Source organism: Halichondria panicea, chromosome 5, assembly GCF_963675165.1.
Source record: "Halichondria panicea chromosome 5, odHalPani1.1, whole genome shotgun sequence".
NCBI classification, from domain to species: Eukaryota; Metazoa; Porifera; class Demospongiae; order Suberitida; family Halichondriidae; genus Halichondria; species Halichondria panicea.
The window spans coordinates 7,146,019-7,167,786 of NC_087381.1; the positions used below are offsets into that span (position 1 = coordinate 7,146,019).

General features: G+C 43.1%; 4 protein-coding genes across 6 annotated transcripts in view; 2 read left to right on the forward strand and 2 right to left on the reverse strand.

The window, feature by feature from the left end:
• LOC135335843 (uncharacterized) overlaps nucleotides 1-21,768 on the forward strand; it is a gene marked incomplete in the record, with an annotated part of 743,773 nt that overhangs the window by 319,633 nt on the left and 402,372 nt on the right.
• LOC135336055 (ropporin-1-like protein) lies at nucleotides 2-2,447 on the reverse strand. The gene is made up of 6 exons (XM_064531829.1): nucleotides 2,257-2,447; nucleotides 1,770-1,896; nucleotides 1,362-1,453; nucleotides 886-955; nucleotides 578-753; nucleotides 2-222 (listed from the first exon to the last, which is right to left on the reverse strand). The coding sequence occupies exons 1-6, from the start codon at nucleotides 2,391-2,393 to the stop codon at nucleotides 141-143; spliced, it is 684 nt and encodes a 227-aa protein (XP_064387899.1). The 5' UTR covers nucleotides 2,394-2,447; the 3' UTR covers nucleotides 2-140.
• LOC135335937 (diacylglycerol lipase-alpha-like) lies at nucleotides 2,546-5,154 on the forward strand. Its single transcript, XM_064531658.1, has 2 exons — nucleotides 2,546-2,651; nucleotides 2,830-5,154. The coding sequence occupies exon 2, from the start codon at nucleotides 2,832-2,834 to the stop codon at nucleotides 5,049-5,051; it is 2,220 nt and encodes a 739-aa protein (XP_064387728.1). The 5' UTR covers nucleotides 2,546-2,651; nucleotides 2,830-2,831; the 3' UTR covers nucleotides 5,052-5,154.
• LOC135335846 (uncharacterized) lies at nucleotides 5,152-21,733 on the reverse strand. Of its 3 annotated transcripts, XM_064531433.1 has the most exons (37): nucleotides 21,573-21,733; nucleotides 19,922-21,454; nucleotides 19,727-19,864; nucleotides 19,419-19,649; nucleotides 18,469-18,663; nucleotides 18,241-18,363; nucleotides 17,880-18,113; nucleotides 17,527-17,676; nucleotides 17,233-17,424; nucleotides 16,704-17,063; nucleotides 16,313-16,462; nucleotides 16,006-16,200; nucleotides 15,600-15,722; nucleotides 15,209-15,436; nucleotides 14,608-14,766; nucleotides 13,975-14,169; nucleotides 13,617-13,736; nucleotides 13,287-13,514; nucleotides 12,861-13,007; nucleotides 12,439-12,636; nucleotides 11,897-12,103; nucleotides 11,628-11,837; nucleotides 11,358-11,567; nucleotides 11,088-11,297; nucleotides 10,818-11,027; nucleotides 10,464-10,655; nucleotides 10,186-10,377; nucleotides 9,932-10,123; nucleotides 9,646-9,846; nucleotides 9,288-9,548; nucleotides 7,681-7,902; nucleotides 7,375-7,605; nucleotides 6,962-7,152; nucleotides 6,674-6,863; nucleotides 6,408-6,614; nucleotides 5,801-6,301; nucleotides 5,152-5,658 (listed from the first exon to the last, which is right to left on the reverse strand). In XM_064531433.1, exons 1-37 carry the CDS (start codon nucleotides 21,664-21,666, stop codon nucleotides 5,345-5,347), a joined length of 8,934 nt encoding a protein of 2,977 aa, XP_064387503.1. In that variant the 5' UTR covers nucleotides 21,667-21,733; the 3' UTR covers nucleotides 5,152-5,344. The 3 variants fall into 3 exon arrangements, with proteins under 3 accessions (XP_064387503.1, XP_064387505.1, XP_064387504.1); XM_064531435.1 differs by lacking the exons at nucleotides 17,233-17,424; nucleotides 17,527-17,676; nucleotides 17,880-18,113 and having other exon boundaries at nucleotides 16,704-16,937; XM_064531434.1 differs by lacking the exons at nucleotides 16,313-16,462; nucleotides 16,704-17,063; nucleotides 17,233-17,424.

The window sequence follows — 21,768 nt, forward strand, 5'->3', positions numbered from 1 at the left end:
GTTGTCATAATGGCTGCAGTTGTTATAAAGATTCGTATAATAAAGATTTACAATGAATATTAACCACTTGTATGCATCGATATAATTATATTCTAACGTGTAATATTTAAAATATTGTTTGCAGTGTTGAGAGATGTTCATTATCGGTGTCTAGTGGAGTCCAGTCGAGGGCAACTCGCGTGCTGGAAGTCTCTCGGCCCAACCTTCCCCTCATAGCGCTCTCTGCATGCATGCACGGGGGGGGGGTAGGTATCATGTGTATACATATAATCCGTTAACATAATGAATACGTACTTAGCTGTCATCACTATGTATGAACATGGTCATGTCTTTAGCACTGTTATAGTTACTACTAGCGTTTGCCTCAATTCGAGGCCGAGTTTCGTCTATCCGATATAAAAGCGAAAACTCGGCCTGGGATCGAGGCTAATGACTCAAGCCAGAGCTGGCACAGTTTCTTATACTTAATAGGCTTGGGAACAGTGTGCATGGGGTGGGGTGGGTGTGTGGGGTGTGTGTGTGTGGATAGGCAGGAGTAGAGTGTATCTACTACTCCTGTTACCATGGATACACTTACGATTCAGCATTGAGAAACTCCATAACTAATGCGATATTTTCTTTGGATATTTCTCCGTCTATTTGTGCCAGATACGAGTAGAGAGTGTGGAATAGGTCGACTGGTATCCTTGATGGACCACCATCGGGGTCAGAGGTCAATATTGTACACAACGAAGCTAGGGCCGCTGAGATAGACTGTGGGGGTGGTAATATTAAAATAGACTTGTGCCTCGAAACTTATTGCGGATAGAAAAGCGATAATTATTAACGCACAAAATAATAATAGTTACATTTTTTCCTAACTTTGATTATACAATAAATGCTCACATTATCCAGTGCAGTACAGGCTAGTGCTAGCAGTTTCAGCCACTCCACCTCACCAGACATGTTCCCAATGCTATAGGAGAGGGAATGAACTGAGCAACTTTATTTCATTTGAGGGATGCCAGATAATGTTCACACACCATAATTATTAATTAACTGAGTTGAATAATTATAAGCAGAAAATCCTTTCTAGCTAATAACGATGGTAGCATTCTGTACGTACATATGCAAGCTGCTGCAAGATAATTATGTTGTTAGTAATAGGTACCGACCACATAATTATCGGGTTTTGAATGCTCGATTTTAAATGACACTGTATATTCTAGCGTGTGATTGCATTCCTAATTAATTGGGACATTGCATGCTTTGCGTTACTTTCAATTGTGATTTATTCGAAAACTTGCAATTCACACTCGAAATAACCTCGCATTCTAAACCTGATATACAGTAGTAGTGATGGAGGGTGATAACAAACTCACGCTAGTAGTTCATCTAACTTGCTCTGCTCACAACCCACTGCCCTCCACTTGTCCTGTACCTGACTCAGAGGAACACGCACACACTCTCCCAGCTGTGGAGGAGGAGGGGCCATTATATTGATTGAGAGACAGAAATGTTCCTTCCTCATGCACCCCCCCCAACATGCACATACACACACACAAACTGTCGTTAATTGAAACTGATGATCAAGCACTTTTATAATAGAATTCTCATCAAGTTGCCAATTTATGCTCAGCTTATTATAGTATGCTGATTTTGGAAGTGTGGAATGAAATTAATATTTTAATAGGCTAAACATAATATTAAATAGTAATTTCATTCCACACACCTCCCACACACCCTCCACATCACACACTCCACACACCTCCCACACACTCCACACACACCTGACTATGCAGCACGGAGAGAGCTCCCACGCTGAGTCCGCCCACCCTCTCCTCACGAGGTGGCAGGTCCACCTCCAGCCTCCTCTTCACTGGAGGCATCTCTCCATTCTGTAGAGCTTCAAAATACCTGCAACATTGACATAGTGTGGATTTTGAAATCGAACGGTTTTTCAGAAAAATTAATGAACAATTTAGGTCCGAAATAAATCACATCCACATTGTAGCACTATCAGAGAGCTACTAATGACAATTGACAGTCGAAAACAAGGCATACACTTCGCTATTTTGATAGCTTGACCTTAGCTATCAAAATAGCGTAAGTGTTATAGCCTTGTTTTTGTTGAATTTCGACTAATCACAAAGCTTGTATCTAAGCACATCATTGGAAACGAGTGTGTAACACGTGTAACGAAGATAGGTACACAACTTTGTATTACCAGGGAATCAGCAAAATTAATTGTCCATCCCATTAAAATGTACAACTTACGCAGCGGACCATTGTAGCGCATCATCTGGCTGAGTTCTTATTGCTGCCTTAGTGAACTCCTTGAGTATGTCCGGTAGCTGTGCCGGGATCTTAATCTGCTCCGCGCAGTAGAGGGGCCCTTCAGAAAGTTGGTCCATCTTGTCTAAAAAATTAGTGTGACTGTGTGGCAGGTAGCTCAATCACCTAGGAGACTGCAGGCGAGACCCGCCCACTTTCTGAGATTGAGAAACAATTTAATGTTAGTTATAATGACGACCTTTCCCCTAGTTACAATGTGTTGGAACAGCTTGTTATAACCACGACCTTTTCCCGTTTTCTTAATTAATTATGATCTTCAATATAAACAAAGTGATTACACTCTAACTCTAAACTACTAGGACTGCTTTCAACCATCAGTAAGTCAACATAAAACTAAGCGCTTGTACACTATGTCAGATGATACTGTAAACATAGCATGCAAGCTACGATATCATTTTATTGTGTAGACACACGTACATGCTTGTACATGTACCGTATGTACGAGTATTTTAAAACAAAGCTCTGATAATCCACCATTATTCTATCCCCCCTCAGGCATGCCAGCGTTGGTGGCCTTCGGCCGTACCTGGGAGTTCGGAAGTGATGACCTGTTCTTCCCTGCTCTTATCTCAACTTTGTTTCGTATGTCAGCATTTATCGGGATCCTTGGAGGGACTCTATACTTCCGAGAAGCCCTCACCTGTCAGGACTCTCACTTGCTGAGTGGACTAGCTGGAGCACTGCTCTGCATGCTTGCTCTCATCACTATCATCGAGGCCTGCATCACCGGCTTCAGTGCCAGGGGGACCATTGTGCGGACCAAGCCAAGGGCCCCAATTGTACATTTACTACATTTCCGATTTTTATTGTTTTTGATCGAGGTCGTTTTGCTGATAATTGGAACTGTTTTCGCTTATGTGTCTCAAACAGAGTTACCTTCGAATACTGATTGTCCTGATTTGTTTAAAGCTGTTTTGTTAGTTCAACTGTCTGTTGCTGCTAATTGGATTTTGATCGTCTTCCTGGTGGCGGCCATTTTTATATATCTTGATCCCTGTCATTGTTACTCGGCTAAAGTGAACTATAACCCTGTTGCTAGGAGAGTTAGAAACGGTGATGTCGATGAAACGGTCGTAGAAACTCAATGGAGATTAAGTCACTCGGTTTGGGAAAAACGTTTTAAAGTTGTGTGTTGTGTTGCCGGTAGAGACGAGACCCACCATCTTGCGTATCGAGAGGTTGCAGAAATGTTTGCTCACATGTTTTGCGATACCAACGTAGTTCTGTCAGACCTTGCAGCCGGGTTTATTTTACTTCAACGGGAACATTTGGCGAAAGAAGCACGGCTTCGGACAAATGGCCGAAACGACGAAACAGAAGCTGACGGAGATAATATGTTGGCATCGTTTGATTTCAATTTCGAAGAGGATCGTGTTGTATTTAAAAACCTGCTCCACTACATTAAATATGCCCTAGGAATGTACACATGGCCATTCTACATCTACCAGAACCTCTTGTGTGGAGTCTGCAAATTGTGTTACCATTTGAAATGCGGAGAGAGGTCCCGATATTCGAATGTGCATAAAGACTACGGCTGTATGTGTCACCTGACTGGGCTGCAGCAGATCACTGAACTCAATGATGTAGATATAGTATACGCATCCTTCGAGAACTCGCTATTCAAAGTGCCATTTTTAGTTTGTTTGGACCACGAAATGCAATCGATTGTGATTGCTTTCAGAGGAACTCTATCGTTTCAAGATGTAGTGACTGATCTAACGGCCAGTACCAAACCAATACCGCTGCCAAATTATCCCGATTTCCTAGTTCACAAGGGAATGCTAAAGACAGTGCAATCAGTTATGGAGGAACTAGAAGAAAATGGATGCTTGGAGACGGCTTTCAATCGAGCTAGCAGCTACAAACTCGTCATAGTTGGTCATTCCCTCGGCTCAGGCTGTGCCTGTATTCTGTCGATTCTACTTAAGCAGAAGTACCCTGACCTCACATGTTACTGCTACTCTCCCACCGGCGCTCTACTTAACGAAGCTGCAGCTATTTTCACAGAGGATTTTGTCACATCTGTTACTCTTGGAAAGGATTTTGCGGCTCGTTTGAATTTTGCCAATACCGTCAAACTAAAGTCTGATTTGGTGCGTGTATTGGAATCTTGTCGCAAACCAAAGTGTCAAATTCTTATGGAGGGAATTTTAGAGACTCTTTCAAATTGTTTTGGTCGCTCGCTAATGTTCGAGCAACATAGTCAACGTCATAGACGTAGCCCATCGCCCACTGCACTCTCGGAAACCGATGGAGACGAAGACCAAGAAGAACACAGCCCATTGGTTAGCGAGGAGGCGGAGGAAAATTTGAAATGCCGTAACCGAATACGAGTCGTCGAAAGAACTGATATTGATTTCACTCCATTGATTGTACCACATCTTTCATCCCTTGCTCTGCCTGTGAGGTCGACTATACCAAGCCCTGAGAACAGCTTGAACGAGCTACAGGCTGCAGAGCAACGACTGATCCCTCTCTACCCCCCAGGGAGAATCATCCACCTTGTGTATATGGATTCCACCAAACGTTGTTTCTGTGATTCTCGACAAGTTGTGACAAACTGGTGCTCGAGATATAGCTTTGATTCGATTGACGTATCGCCTGAAATGTTCCGAGACCATCTACCGGACGTTTTGTCCAATACAATGAATAAAGTATGGAAAGAGAAAATGAAGGAACTTGACGACAATGCTGTAGGCAGACCTTTTGATGTGTGAACTTTAGTAGCTATTTTTATAAGTATGTACTCCAATTATTGTAGGTCAGTTAGTTTGGATGTATAATTATACGGTGTGAACACATCATTATTAATCACTAAAAGTTGCACATAATTATCATTATAAACAATAATTATTATTGTATATTATACACATAGAAAGTTTATAATTGTAGAAAACATATCAAATCACTACAAATTGTAAAAATAAGCTGGTCTACAAAAACATAACGTTTGCTCTAAGCAATCCAGTGCTAGCTATAGCTGTTCAAATGTTTTGAGTTTTTGAATTAGTTAATTAATTGGGCACGCGGACGGCGAGAATTTATAGTATGTCCAAACTGTAGCATAGAGCCCAGTTGTTTGATAATCGCTGAACCTGCCCTGGATAACACTGTCTGCTGGGAAGGAGGAGTCTTGAAGCTCGTTGTATGCACCACCCTGGGAGTTGCCAGCATAGAGACACGACTCTCGTCTCTTGTCCCAAGTACGAGACAAAACCTCTGCCGTGAACGATCTAGCAAAAGAGTCGTCTGGGTTAACGGTCACTATGTAGAAGGGGCCGCCGGTAATGTTGGAGGAAATCACGGGAATGTTCCAGAATTGACCTGCATGGAGAAATTTAGGATATAAAATTAATAATGATTATTGAAGAGTTGCAGATTATATAATAGAGTTAATTCTAACAGCTAGGTGAATATTGGAAGTACACATGCAGATAACTCACAACCTGGGACCACTAATACTCACCCAACAAGCCGTGAGAAGTTGGTCGGAGGTTAGCTCCACGAGACACAGCAAAGTCGAGCATGTCCTGACCCTCTCTAGTCACACAACGCACCCACATAACAAGTGTCACCTGGTCGCAGTTAGGGGTAGAAATTCGAACCCTGTTGGGATACCTACGAACAGAGATACCTCCGCTTGCAAAGGTAGACTCGATCACAGCTGGCTCTGCCACACCACCTGATACCAACGCTCTACAACCTTCTCTCTCAACACGAATATTGTAGCATCGTTGATCATTAGTAGCTGCCCGTACACCAATAGTTCCCATAATGTTGCCAAATTCAGGAATGTCCATAGCTTGATAGAGGGCGTTTACACTCACACACTCGTCAGAGATCAGATTATAGTTTTGACTATCACTCCCTCGGACCTCGTAACAGAGATTGTCGGGTCCACCGTTCAATTTAGTGAGAGAGGCGGAGTACAGAGGATCTCCAATGATGGTGTCATTGCGAATCATGCCTGCAACAAATGAATATATCATGATATGCACACATAACGTTGACGCTGGACTGAGGTCACAATGCACTTACTATAAATATACATTGCAAGATATAATTATACTCACTGCACTCTCTTCTGATTGGACGGAGGGCTTGCTGATCGGCAGGAGTGAGGTAGTCCATTGTGAAGGCCTCCACTTGTGCCCTGTCAGTGATGTCAGCGATGGTTCCGTCGCTACGCCTCAGGTCTCCAGTCTGAGTTCCGCACAATCCACACGTCTCCCCCAGTGAGCTACCAGTAACCACAGTCACAATTATTGAAGAAGGGTCACCTAAGAAATAATAAGAAACAGTATCATACAATGACCTTACGCTACGAATAACAACTCACCATAATTGTGTCGGACGTTGACTCCGATTCCTCCACCCACTCTGATCTCAGTGTAATTGTCACCTCTCTCTACCTCAACATTGGAGTCTGCATACACTGTTGTTTCACGACCAGGTACCCCGGATACCGACGATGCTGCTTCAGAGCTCTCGTAACTACCGTCCTCTCGACTGATCCACCAAGCTTCATTCTGTAATTATTAAGACAGTCAGAGGAAATAAATATGCGGAGCATAACCGATTACACTGTATGTTCTAATTAAGAGGTAAGTCCCTCAAATCCACTCACAAAGAAAACTCCGACAGCTCCGTTATCCATACTGTCTGTGAGGAAGTCAGTGCGGACCATGAAGTCCACGCTGTCGTCACATGACTGGAGGAGGGCGTGTTCACACGTACCCATGAATGTGTAGCTGGTGGAACGTGTGAACGGAGACACCATCAACGGGTCAGCTATGGTGCAGATTGTCATGTCAGTGGCTGTAGGAAATAATGATAAATAAATATTAAGGATGTTCACCTGGGTATTATAGCAAGCAAACGATAGCTGTGTATAAAGCTAGCTACCTGAGTTTTGTGATACTGATCTGTGCAGTTGAACTCACGAATGCGTTGACAGCGGTATTATAGCAAGCAAACGATAGCTGTGTATAAAGCTAGCTACCTGAGTTTTGTGATACTGATGTGTGCAGTTGAACTCACGAATGCGTTGACAGCTTGGAGCCAAGCCACTGAATTCTGCCCCTGAAACTACTGTACTTTCACTCTCTACCACTTCTGTGCAAGTTCTCATCTGATCACCCACTCCAGCCACGAATTGGAAACCATCGTTACAAGTGTAAGTGGCCACAGTGTCCACAGAATATGGAGCAGTCATGTCAGGAGAGTACGAGATCATTCCATTGGGTATCGTCACAAGCTCCATGCATACGGCTATGGAGAAAAACGAATATTCTCATGAAAACCAATTATTACAAAATAGATTGCTGATTTTATCGCTGCACTTACGAACACATCTTGGTTCCTCTCCATCAAATTCTGACCTAAGATCATCACCCGGCATCTGTTCCAGTGGTAGGCAAGTCCTCATTGAGTTGCCCACTCCTGGTACCAGTTCAAATCCATCGTTACATGTGTAAGTGGCCACTGTTCCAGCAGAGTAGTTAGCCGTCATGTCAGGAGAGTACGAGATCATCCCATAGAGTATAGCTGGGAGTTCTTCACAATCACCTGTGATGTGTGTTGTGTGTGGGTTAATAACTATACGTCTTACATATAATTATTGTCAATAAGGGTTCATAGCTAAGAAAACATTCCTACGTACGTATACATACATGTATGTACTAGAAGGCTTCACAGAACTAGCTATAGTATCAGGGGCGTTTCTAGAGATTGAAGCAGGAGGGTGCTCAAAAGTACAGAAAAAAAAATGGAGCCGCGCGCGATTTTACGCCCCCGCATTTATTGCGGCGTATCTTTCATACATCCAGCTCCTCCCCCATGCAGCCTTGCAGCAAAAAAGTACAGCACACTGCCCAAGAAAAGAGCGGCTCCTACTATTCTCCTCTAGAGCTTCTCTCTTCCATTCTAGTTCTGTTACTATGTTACTAGACAAAGCATCTAGCTACAATAATTTTTCTGTGTATCTTCTTGTAAATGACAATATAATGTATAATGTTGTAGTTTGTAGCCCAGAGTAATCTATAGTACCGGTACTATAGCTCATAGTTCCTTGCTAAATACACTCAAATGGGATCTAATGCATGCATAGCATGATAATAAGACATAATTATGAGTCAGTCATCTTATAGGATCTCCATGCACTATTCTTCTGGGGTACATCCTAGCAAACTGGTCAATCACAATGGGGATGTCCAGTCATTCTAGTGTTAGTCATTGCTTCTCAGTATCTCTCAGTGGAGCAAGAGGTGACTGGGATAGTGCAGAGGATCTATTATGCATGCAATTAGCATTACATAACAACATTGGAATGGCAATACTGATTGCACATGCTCAATTGGGCGTGGTCATGACTTGTAATCGTTGTGTCAATGAGATAGAGCTGCACCGAGGGGTCCGACACTGTAATTTTTAGCGTACAAGATGTCAAAATCTCGAGATTTCACAAAGATTTCAGAGATTTCACAGAGCATCACTGGGGTTGAAGATTGAAAGTTCTACCGTCATTCAACACTTGCACTAGTCATGCACCTCGGTCATGGATGCACTAGCATGACTAGCACTTGCACTAGCACTTGCACTGTGAGCAGATGCAATCAAGGCATAGATGGGCGTGCCCGTCCCCTTTTTGTAGGCAGGCCACGCCCATCTAGTCAAGGCTGACACTGAGATTACAATAAGATTACGGAAAATGAGGCCAAAGGTGGGATTTCAGAGATTTCAGAGATTTCAAGAATTCGGGATTTCATGAGATTTCAAAAGATTTCAAAAGTAGGTGTACAAGATTTCACGGAGTGTCGGACCCCTCGGAGCTGCACAGTTAGCTAGCTAGCTACTGAGTGATACGATTAGTTTCATGGTTGTCTGGGAGGACAGGGGGGTGCTCAAGCCCCCAAAGCCCCCCATTGTACACGCCACTGAGTATACTAACTTACGTGTGCAGTTGAGTTCAATTTGGGATGATGTTCCGTTCCTCACAAACTCTCCGCCCTCTCCTTCTATTATCTCCCCACACTCGAGCAAGATCAGCTCACCGGGTAGTGGGAATGTAGTGGGTTGTCCAGGGCTAGTAGTTACTGGACTAAACCCTTCGACACATTCAAACATAGCTAAAGCTCCAGCAGGAAATGGTGGGACAGGATCAGTGTTGTAGGTCACAATCGCATTCGGTGGAACAAAGATCTGATCACATTCAGCTGCAGAAAAAATAAATTAACATCCATTGGAGTAAAAATGTTCTTAATTGCTGAAAATGAACTAATAATCTCCCTACACTTAAATTAATTTACTCACGGTCGCAGGTTGGTGTTTGTGGTGGGTCAAATACTCCAGTTCCCTCGTCTGATTCCACACAAGTTTTGCTATCAGGTCCGTCAACAAGAGCGTAGCCAGTGTTACAGAAGTAAGTGGCCACAGTACCCACTGAGAAGGGTTCATTTCTACCACCGTAATCAATGCCTCCATTCACAAGGGGCTCCAGCTCAACGCAAACAGCTAGGAGAAGACAAGAAAGAAATTTAATTTTGATTTACCTATACAAGTCAGAAATTTAAGAAATTTAACGAAAGAGTCCACTTACGTGTCAAGACACAGCGAGGTTCCTCTCCATCAAACATCTCATCTTCCTGACAAGTCCTTGTGACGGAACCCTCCAAAGTATACCCATCCACACATTCATAAGTGGCTACAGTGTTTACCGGTCGAGGGGAGATGGAACTGCTGTAGCTAATGACTGCATTGTCCAAAGCTGGTAGATCATCACAGGTGATTTCTGTGAAAGGGAGCAGTCATTTAATATTGTGCACTACTTTGATGTATTGCTGATAAACTTACGAATGCAAGTTGGTGCTGTCATATCGAACATTCCTGAGCCAGCATTCTCCACACAAGTTCTGCTGTCTGGGCCGTCGAGGTTAAAGCCATCATTGCAAGCGTATGAGGCGACTGTCCCTATCGGCCGTGGCATGTCAGCAGAACTGTAAGAAATTACTCCATTGTCGATGGCAGGCAAGTCAGCGCACACAGCTGGAAAGGAATAAGTATTATATACCATGCATGAAGAATATTTATATACTACAAATAGAAGAGTAATATTAAAGTAGTCCACTCACGAATCCTAGAGCATACAGGTTCCATGCCAGAGAATGTTCTGTCAGATTGACAATCTCTAGTTACATCTCCACTGAGAGTAAATCCATCTTCACAAATGTAAATGGCCGTAGTTCCGACGTCGTAATCAGGAGTGTTATCAGGAAGATAAGTGATCATTCCATTGGCTATCTCTGGCAGAGGGGGGCATTGTGCTGCAGGGAGAATAAAGCTGCATGAATCAATTATAAGGTGCTTATAGGGTACAAACACTATAGTTCTATTAACTAAGAGTCGATGGTATTTTACCCTATTTGTACTTTCTTTTGTGGTTTCAATACGATTGATTGATACCTGCTGATCATGTAATAGCTTACGTTCGCAAGTTGGAGCTTGTCCACTGAATCTACCACCGCTACCATCACCAGCATCCTCACAAGACCTCATCTCAGAGCCAGGATTTATTGCGAGCTCATAACCTGGGTCACAGCTATAGGTGGCCACAGTTCCAACGTCGTAAGGAGCAGTCATGTCAATATTGTAGACAATCACTCCATTGGTTATCATTGGAAGCATATCGCAAACAGCTACAGAGAGAAAGCAGTTAATGTGAATTTTGTTAATCAGAATAATTATTTATATCTTACGTTCGCAAGTTGGAGCTTGTCCACTGAATCTACCGCCGCTACCATCACCAGCATCCTCACAAGACCTCATCTCAGAGCCTGGATTTATCACTAGCTCATAACCTGGGTCACAGCTATAGGTGGCCACAGTTCCAACGTCGTAAGGAGCAGTCATGTCAATATTGTAGACAATCACTCCATTGGTTATCATTGGAAGCATATCGCAAACAGCTACAGAGAGAAAGCAGTTAATGTGAATTTTGTTAATCAGAATAATTATTTATATCTTACGTTCGCAAGTTGGAGCTTGTCCACTGAATCTACCGCCGCTACCATCACCAGCATCCTCACAAGACCTCATCTCAGAGCCTGGATTTATCACTAGCTCATAACCTGGGTCACAGCTATAGGTGGCCACAGTTCCAACGTCGTAAGGAGCAGTCATGTCAATATTGTAGACAATCACTCCATTGGTTATCATTGGAAGCATATTGCAAACAGCTACAGAGAGAAAGCAGTTAATGTGAATTTTGTTAATCAGAATAATTATTTATATCTTACGTTCGCAAGTTGGAGCTTGTCCACTGAATCTACCGCCGCTACCATCACCAGCATCCTCACAAGACCTCATCTCAGAGCCTGGATTTATCACTAGCTCATAACCTGGGTTACAGCTGTAGGTGGCCACAGTTCCAACATCGTGAGGAGCAGTCATGTCACCAGTGTAGACAATCACTCCATTGGCTATCATACCAAGCTCATCGCAAACAGCTGCATGTATATAATTATAATTATTAAATGTACTTATAGTATTTGTGCAAGTAACGTACGGATACACTCTGGTTCAATTCCACCAAAGCTTCCGAGGCCAGAGCCTACTTGTACATCACAGGTTCTCATTGAGTCTCCGTTTATCAGTATGTAACCACTGTTGCAGGTGTAGGTGGCCACAGTGCCATCAGGGAAGTTATCCAGTTTGTCAATATTGTACGATATCACTCCATTATCAATACCAGGTAGTGCATCGCAAGAACCATCTGTGTGTATATGATGGTAATTTCAGTAGTAAATTGAACAAACCGGGATCTATGTAGATCTAAGTCAAGCGCAAAACTATACGCTATTGCGCATTCAAAAATTGGATTATAGCCTTTCTACAATTATTAGGATTAACAACTTATGCCTGCTATGTGTCTAACGTTAATAGAGTCAAACACACAAACAGGCCCAACCATGGCAGGCTACTACCATGCACACAAACTAACCATGTTTTGGGGGTCAAAGTGTATTTACTTAATTCACGTACATGCGTACTTTAATATAATTTTTGAAACAGCTATCCTTATGAAGCACATTATGCAAAGATACTGACCATCGCTGTCCTGTATAATAACTTGAGTTGTTTCCCTAGAGATGGTTACTCCAGATTGATCCACTCCGGTGATAACTATGGTGAAGGACTCTGTACCCTCGCCTGGTGTTCCATCCTCGATTACGTCACCCGTGAAGCATGCCTCCGTCTCACCAGCTGCTATCAGTAGCTCAGAGGGAATGGAGGAGGAGGTGTAATCTGTGTGTGTGTGTGTGTGTGTGTGTGTAATCTGTGTGTGTGTGTGTGTGTGTGTGTGTGTGTGTGTGTGTGTGTGTGTGTGTGTGTGTGTGTGTGTGTGTGTGTGTATGTGTGTGTGTGTGTGTGTGTGTATGTGTGCGTGTGTGTGTGTGAGGGGGTTAGGTGTCATGTGCGGAGGACTAATAATGTTAATTGACTTGCAAAACAGGGTACGTCTCACACACCTTGTCCATCTATAGCAGAGCCGTCTTGTGTTCCCAAGGAGACAATGATATTCTCAGCGGCAGGTCTGTTCAAACTCACACACATTCTAAACATTCCATCACTTTCTTCCACTGTCACTGAGTCAACATTGAATCCAACTGACACCTCTGTGTGTGTGTGTGTGTGTGTGTGTGTGTGTGTGTGTGTGTGTGTGTGTGTGTGTGTGTGTGTGTGTGTGTGTGTGTGTGTGTGTGTGTGTGTGTGTGTGTGTGTGTGTGTGTGTGTGTGTGTGTGTGTGTGTGTGTGTGTGTGTGTGTGTGTGTGTGTGTGTGTGTGTGTGTGTGTGGGTCGGTGGGTGGGTGGGTGGGTGTGTGTGGAGAGGATGTGGGGGATTGTGAATAGCTACACTCGATAGTTATATAATTATGGTGAGCAAATATCCTTACCATCGTCATCTCTCACTTGCACCTCAGCGGAAGTGATCGTCCCGGGAATGACTCCACTGGTAGAACCAATGATCTCCAAGTTGGCAATGTATCGCTCCAACACTTCAAGTCCTAAATCATCATCACCAATAGGAAAGTTGATTGTGATCATTTGCTGATCGGCAGGGAATGTGATAGTGCTATCAATACCACCTGCATTCACCATGATGCCAGTCTGTGTACTGGGACCTGTGTAAATAATTATGTAAACACACTGTACATGCATGCATGTATAATTATGCAATTTAGTATTTCTAGGCTGCATGTACATACAACACAAATAACACGAACCTCCAGTTACTCTGATATCGAACGGGAAGTTGGTGACACCATTCTTGACAATAGTTACAGAGCCAGTTCCAGATCCCTCGTCAAAAGAGAAGGTTGCCATGGTGAAGCTGACACTCACCACTGCAAGATGCATACCACAACAAAAATCGTTAACTTTTTTTTAAATTGAATATTTACAAACTAGAGTTATGGGCAGTCATGGATCACCGCAAAACATAGTAACACACATTGTTTGAAAGGGCTTTCAGAGAAACCTATAATCATATGGAATATATGTACTTCAAAAATTGAACAATCCTAACTAAAGTTGTAGGCAAACAAAAACGTTGCTATATTGAAATGACTCATTAACCCTCACCATCATCGTCTACAATAGTGACCTCACTCTGGGGCTGGCTAACGGGCAATGGTTCCTCGTCAGCTGCAGCTCCAACTATTACAGCTCGGAAGACTTCATCACCTTCAACAACGTTATCAGTGATAATCCCCACGGTGAAGTCAGTGGATGTAGTAAACGCTGGGATGGTTATCTCCGCCATAGTAATGTTGTAGTCTGTGTATGCAGTGGAAAAGCATTGTAAGTGGCTAAATATTGCATGCAACAACCGTACTTGTACACAGTAGGGAGAAATTGAAAGAGAAACACAAATGCTTGCTTGCTAATCTACACACCGACTCAGTATAGCATTGAAACCTGTCCATAACGGTCACCCTTGCATGGTAGAACAGTTACGCCTGTACCAACGCTGATACAACAAACACTTAGCTCCAATTAACACTCCCCATTTATCTGAGTCATGCACATACAACTAGTACACTGAATACTTATTATTCACTTGGGGCCATGCTGAATAATTATTGTAAGCTATAATTATGGAGACTTTGGCCTCCGAGCATAACCAGCTGGCTGTATTATATGATTACCATGTAGAGTACTTGCTTTATAGCGTGACCAAAATAGACAGACTTCACTGTGTAATAAATATCTTACCAACATCAGCCGTTGCTGGTCTTACTCCGCCAATAATATCTTGAGTGATAACAGTGATTTCCACCGGACGAGCTGCTGGAGTGCTCACAATGTTGAGGGTAACACTACCATCGCTTTCAGAAACAGGAACTTGGTCATTGACAAAACCAACAGAAAATTCTGGGGAGGTCAATAAAAATGTGTTATTGGGGCGAGCGTAGCGAGCCCTATCTTATTGACCTCGGTAGACAATTTCTCTGTATGTATGTATGTATGTATGTTATGGTACGTGCGGCCTGATAGCCGGTTTTTACACACGCGGTCCTTACCAATTTCTTGCATTCTTATTGTATTTTGCAAAATGTGTTATAATTATTATAAAACAGAGAAAATAAGCAATAAATTTGTCATAGCAGTGTTAGTTAAAATTTAATTGTTAAAATAATACCTCTGCTGTAACTAATGACGCTAACCATACGGGGAATGAGACCATACAATCATGCATACACCAAAATACATACATGTACACTTTCACATTATCCATCGCTAACTCTCATGTCATTAGAAACAAGGTGAGTGTCTTCACCCACACCCACACACATGCACTCATAATCACACTCACCATCATTATCTTGTATCCTGATAACAGTCACACTGGGCGTGCCGAGTTCCACTCCAGTGGGTACATTGTTAAGGCTCAGCGTGGCAATTAGTTCCTCCACCGCCTCAAGGGCAACAACATCATCATTAATGGGAAATGTGATGTCAAACGAACTGGTACCGGCTGGAAAGGTCGCAGTGCGATCAATGGATCCACCAGATGGGGCTATGAACTGGGTATCACTGAGAGCTGTGTGTGTAAGTGGGTGGGTGAGTGGGTGTGTGAGTGTGAGTGTGTGTGTGTGTGAGTGTGTGAGTGGGTGTGAATGTGTGTGTGTGTGTGTGTGAGTGATAATTAAATTTTGTTGCTGCACTTATATACTCTAAAAACGACAGTAGCTATGACAACGTACGTGCAGTAACAGTAAATGAGAAGTCAACAGGAGAGGGTCTTGAGGTCACCACTCGAATAGTGCCTGTAACCTCGTTCTCAACAAAGTTGTATTCAATTTCTCCGAATGACACCGCAACTGGTTCTGGTGGTGGGAGGAAACACATTAATTAAAGTGCGAGCATATACACTAGCTCAGAATAAAGGGATTATAGCTAGGCAAAGCTATAACCATGCAAGAGGCCAATCTAGCACCATTATTATACATAATTTTATGGAAGTGCAACACGTTGTAAAAATGTGGGGTTGTATATATATACCACATACAGTTGGTGTAATTATAGCCAACATTTAGACCTTTGAATACTATCTGCTTTACGATAATTATGCATTCAGTTATACAAGAAAATAGTTTTAGTAATCTTTACCATCTGAATCCAGGATCTGGACAGTAGCCTCGGCTGGACCAGCGACTACACTATCTGTGTTGATCGAACTGATAGAATTACTGAAGGTTTCAGGGGGTGTCTCTCCTGCTACGCCATCCATTGTTATGGAAACGGTTCTGGACACACTAGTTTGACCGGCTGGAATGTTCAGAGAGTAGCCAGCAGAGTTGTAATCTACAAAGGGATTGAGAAAATTAGTTTTGGCACTGCAGAGATTTAACACATTAGTTTGGCACTGACCCTAATCTTAACAACGGTTATCACTAAGTATTGCAGACATACGTACCGATACCACCACCAGTGGCTGTTCCATCAGTGTTGATGACATCAAATGACACGTCTCTGACAGCCTCTCGGTTGAGCACATAAGAGAGAGTGACTGAGCCGTCAGATTCTTGAGCACTGTATGTTGTCTGACCCACACTCACACTGACCTCTGCATAATATAACCACACATTTATATTGTAGAGCTATAACACAGTAATAGCACAACGCAATTTGAGTGAGCATTTGCAACAATAATTATACTGACAGTTGCTATAGGCTAGTACTTGTACAATGTTAATTGTGACTGCAATAATTACTGCAACAAATCCCAGTGTGTGAATATCAACTCAGTATACGTGCAGCTGTGCATGTTGTGTTGCCATTAACAACTACGTACAAGCTCCACATACCGTCATCATCCACCACTTGCACATCAGCTTGAGAGATGGCTCCCAGAGATACTCCACCGGCAATAGCCTCAGAAGTGAGGGAGAGAGATGCCAAATAGTTCTCCAGATCCTCCAGACCAACCTCGTCGTTATTGATGCTGAACGGCACTCGGACGGACATCTGGCCAGCAGGGAATGTCACCTGACCAGGAAGACCAGCTGCTGACACAACCACAAAGTCTTGAGTGCTGGGGCCTCCATTAACGTTGAATGTGAAGCTTTGTGCAGCTGGTATGTTGCTCACGATATCCACAAAGCCTTGACCACCCTCAACATTCTCAGCAAACGAGAATATCGCCATGCTAAACATAATCTGAATAGCTGCAAAAATTAACACAATTGATAATCAATATTATAAAATCGAGTTCAAGATAAACCAAGCTACAGATTATGTTACACGGTGGTTTGCTTATACATTAATCTGTGATCATTCTATTGACCAACAAAACGTGATTTCTTCCTAGCTACATACAAGATGAAAGCAACGTACCATCTGAGTCTTGAATGGTAACCGTGGCATCAGGTTCACCCGCCCCCACACCAACAGTGCTGATGGTGGATATAGTGTTGACAAAGTTCTCGTCTCCTTCAAATCCTAGATTGTCCATTGTTATGGTAACACTTCTGGTCACACCAGTTTGACCAGCAGGAATGTTCAGAGAGTAGCCAGCAGAGACATAATCTACAAAGGGATCGAGAAAATTAGTTTTGGCACTGCAGAGATAGTTTGGCGCTGACCCTAATCTTAACAACGGTCATCACTAAGTATTGCAGACATACGTACCGATACCACCACCAGTGGCTGTTCCGTCAGTGTTGATGACATCAAATGACACGTCTCTGACAGCCTCTCGGTTGAGTACATAGGAGAGAGTGACTGAGCCGTCAGATTCTTGAACACTGTACGCTGTCTGACCCACACTCACATCAACAGCTGTGTGGGCATATTGACATTCCATTAGAACAATAATTAATCATTTGTTTGTAGCTAGATGATAGCCAGTCTTCCCGTTACAATTAATTTGATTGCAAAGAGAATAAAATGACACAGTCTTCATTGCACAGTGTGTACACAACATCATAGCTAGAGTGTCCAAAGACAATGTGTAAGTATATATTTATAGTGTATAGATATACCATCATCGTCCGTGACTGACACGGTGGCTTGAGTTAGAGCTCCCAAAGAGTGTCCAGCGGCCATAGCCTCAGAGGTGAGGGAGAGAAATGCCAAATACATCTCCAGATCCTCCAGACCAACCTCATCATTATTGATGTTGAACGGCACTCGGACGGACGTCTGCCCGGCAGAGAGTGTGAACCGACCAGAAAGACCAGCTGCCGACACAACCACAAAGTCTTGAGTGCTGGGGCCTGCAATAACGATTAGTGTATCAAGTAATAAATGTGCAAAGAGGCTTTAAATTATAGCTCTTAAAAGCATGAAAATGCTCATTATAATAATTGTACACTGACACAATTCACACTATGAGCTACTTACCTCCGGTGACTATGAAGTCAAGGCCTTGAGTGGGAGCCATGTTTGCCACTATCTCCACGAAGCCTTGTCCATCACTCTCACCAAAGGAGAACGTGGCCCTACTGAACATAATCACAACCGGATCTGCAGGGAAGCAAAGTCATCATTCCTTCATAGTATAATAATGGCAGTAAAATATGATCATGTATATAGGATGCCAAACTACTGACAGTGCATGGGTCTACTTACTTGCCGCCCCGCAGCTTGGTTCAGTTCCTGACCACACTCCATTCTCACAAGTCCTTGTAGGTTCTCCCGTTATACTTCCAGTATCACACATGTACGTGGCAACTGTTCCGTATGGTCGACCATTAATCTCTGAGAAAAACTCAAAGTCGTATGAGATGGAACCACCAGAGAAAGGAGGTAGGTCAAGACAGGCACCTATAAGGGGATGGGCAGTAATCTTGATCATTATCCCACAAGGCCCGTAAGGTAATAACGTCGATCCATGCACTATATTCATTGGCTAACAATAATCAATGTTATGCTCAAACACATGCAGAATGCTATGACACCCTGTAAACACACTCACAAGAGCAACTGAATGCATGCACGCGCCCTTGCATGTTTAGTAGCCAGCATTCTAGTGTGTGCCTAGCTTCCACTATAAGCTAATAATAATAATGATACTGTTTTCCAGGAAACTAGAGTTAGCTTCAGAGGGTACATCAAAGTATAGCATTCTAGTGTGTGCCTAGCTTCCACTATAAGCTAATAATAATAATTATACTGTTTCCCAGGAAACTAGAGTGTAGCTTTAGATGGTACATCAAAGTATAGCACTGACCACAACCATCTGCTTGTGTGGTTACTAGTAATTACAAGAGCAGCACGCTTACATGTTTAGTAGTCCTGCCACTTAAACTAATAATAAAACTGTTTCCAGGAAACTAGAGTGATGATACATCAAAGGATAATCTATAATCATATAATTATATGACCACAACCATCTGCTTGTGTTCTTACTAAACCACAGCCCATCTGTTGGTTGCCAAGCTTATTGTCCCACAATTACATTCTCCCCATGGCCACAGCTGTCATTATTACCACCAAACAATACGAGTGGCTTTCATGTGGGGCCACTACAAAGAAACTTGTTGCTATGGTAGTAGCCACCACCTTGAAGTGACACTCACCTTGATCATCAATAATGGTTATGGTGTACCGAGTTCTGGGCAGGTAGCAGTTCTCTCCTGCAACACACTGCACAATCACCTCCACCACTTCCACTGGCTCTGGAGTGTCATCATCCAAAATAGTGACTACGTATGGAACACGAGGTAATGTGTCACCAGCTCTCCATCGCAGGTTGCCATTTTGAGTGGGCCCACCATTATTTTGTGGCTGAGGATCATTATAATCAGAACCTGCATGGAAGTCATTGATTAGCAATAAACAATAAACAATAACAAGACTTTACTGCGTAATGGTACGAACTAAATACCTTCTATGGCTGAGAGGTCTTGAGTGTCAGCAAATGCTCTACTACGCCCTGACTGATCACCACGGGTGATACTAAACATGAGATCAACCGTTCCAACAGTTTCCAGTACAACTAGATCCACTGCTCGAATCCAGGCCACTGAATAAACAAAGAGAAAAATGCATAAAAATATCACAAGAATTTTCTGGAACTTACATCCAACTGGCTCCATTTCAAAAGCCAAAGGATAAGCAAATGAAACCTCTCGAGCGTAGCCATATGTAAATCCCCAGAATGCTCCACCTTCAATGTTGTCGTAAGAAAGGTCAAAATTACCAACACCCAAAAATCTGGTAGCTCCGTAAGCACACACCTCATTTGAACCACCTACTAAACAGTTGATAGCTTCGTATTGGTCGGGAATGTATGTTTCTCCATTTACACGAAACCTCTGCCGATCTTGTGGGGAATTATCAAAGATGCGAGTGGGCAAGATGTAGCTTATAAATCCCTGAAACTGAGTAGTCAAATTTTTGGCTGTACTGAGACTATAACTATTCAAATAGGAGGTAGCTGGTGGTATATAAACGAGAGCTGGATCTCCAATCGGATTAAAAGGAAGTGGTGGATCCTGAATGTTTTGAAGGTTGTCAATCAAGTTTCCAAGTGTGTAAGCAGCCATAGTAACGGGTTGAGAGGACGTAACACAACAATAGGTCTGAGAATTCTGAGGTGTCTGGCACTCAGCGTATTGTCCTGCACCCACTGTGGCCGTGTAAACACCATTTCCAGCACTAACCAGTCCAACTCGATTATTCCCATCAGCAGAACTTGGTAAACACTCACAATTGATTGTTACTTGTGCTCCAGCCCCAAGGGAGCCAATTCTGTACAGTTCACCGCTTTGTCTGACAGCAAAGGGAGCCATGAAAAACAGGTCACCATATGTTGGATGAGGTGGCAATTGTTCTACAAGATAGTCGCAAGTTCCATCATCAGTAGGAGTTCCACATTGATGTCCAGAAAATACAGCCAATGGCTTGTCAGAAGTGATGATAGAGCCGGTAAGATCGTCAAGATTGCTAATCATCACAGTGTCAAAACGATTGAAAGCCCTCCCATACATTGCTTCGACTCGAGCACTTGGGTTGCCAGAACTTGGTAGCACCCAAGCGGGATGGGTTTGAGTTTGGGAGGCTTGTACACTGACAGTAGTATCATCTTGACAAGGAGTAAAGAGAAATCGACTCTCAAATCGTTCTCCTCCAAATACATCAGATGAAAAGATGAAGTACTTGTAATCTGTCGCACCTGGAAACTCAACACAGTTGATAGCCATGTACGCATCTGTGGAGACCAATTCATCACTAAGCACATATATAGTGAGCTCATCGTTTGCATTTTCTGCTGTTATAAACAATCCTTTTTGTCTTTCAGCTTCATCGGTTTCTCCATTGTTTTGCACGGCTATGTCTGGTTGGCCATTCGTTCCTGCCGGCAGATTAATAAAAGTGAAGTCTCCTCGTCGAGCGATTTCCGTGCGAGACCATAGCCCAGATCCAGGAGAGGTCTCAGTGAATCCTGCTCCACTCACTCCCGGCCATCGTGTCTCTAGGGTGAAACGTGAGCTCTCCTGTTCAGTGGTGATGAAAAGACCAATTTGCTGTTGAGTGACTCCTGCAGTTCGTGCGTGATTCTGCATGAAGGCCAGAGCAAATCTGTTTCCTCTGGTTTTTGGAGCATTAGGATCTGCAGGGAGGAGAAGTCATGCACATTTAATAAAATAGCAGGTTTGTAAGTAAATAAAAGCCCTGGCTCAATGCTTAGTTTGGATGGTGAGAGAAGCTGACAGACTGAGGACACTTACTGACATCCAGGGTGGGGTCATCACTAGCTCCAATTGCAGTATGAAGGAAGACAGACAATATTAGCACAGAACACAAGCTTTGCGAGCTAGCCATGGCTGGAAACTCTACCTGCTAAGAGTGCAATCTGCTAATAGATTTGCTTCAGAGAACATACCACTTTTATACCAATTGTCAGCGCTTTCACACGCATGCGCA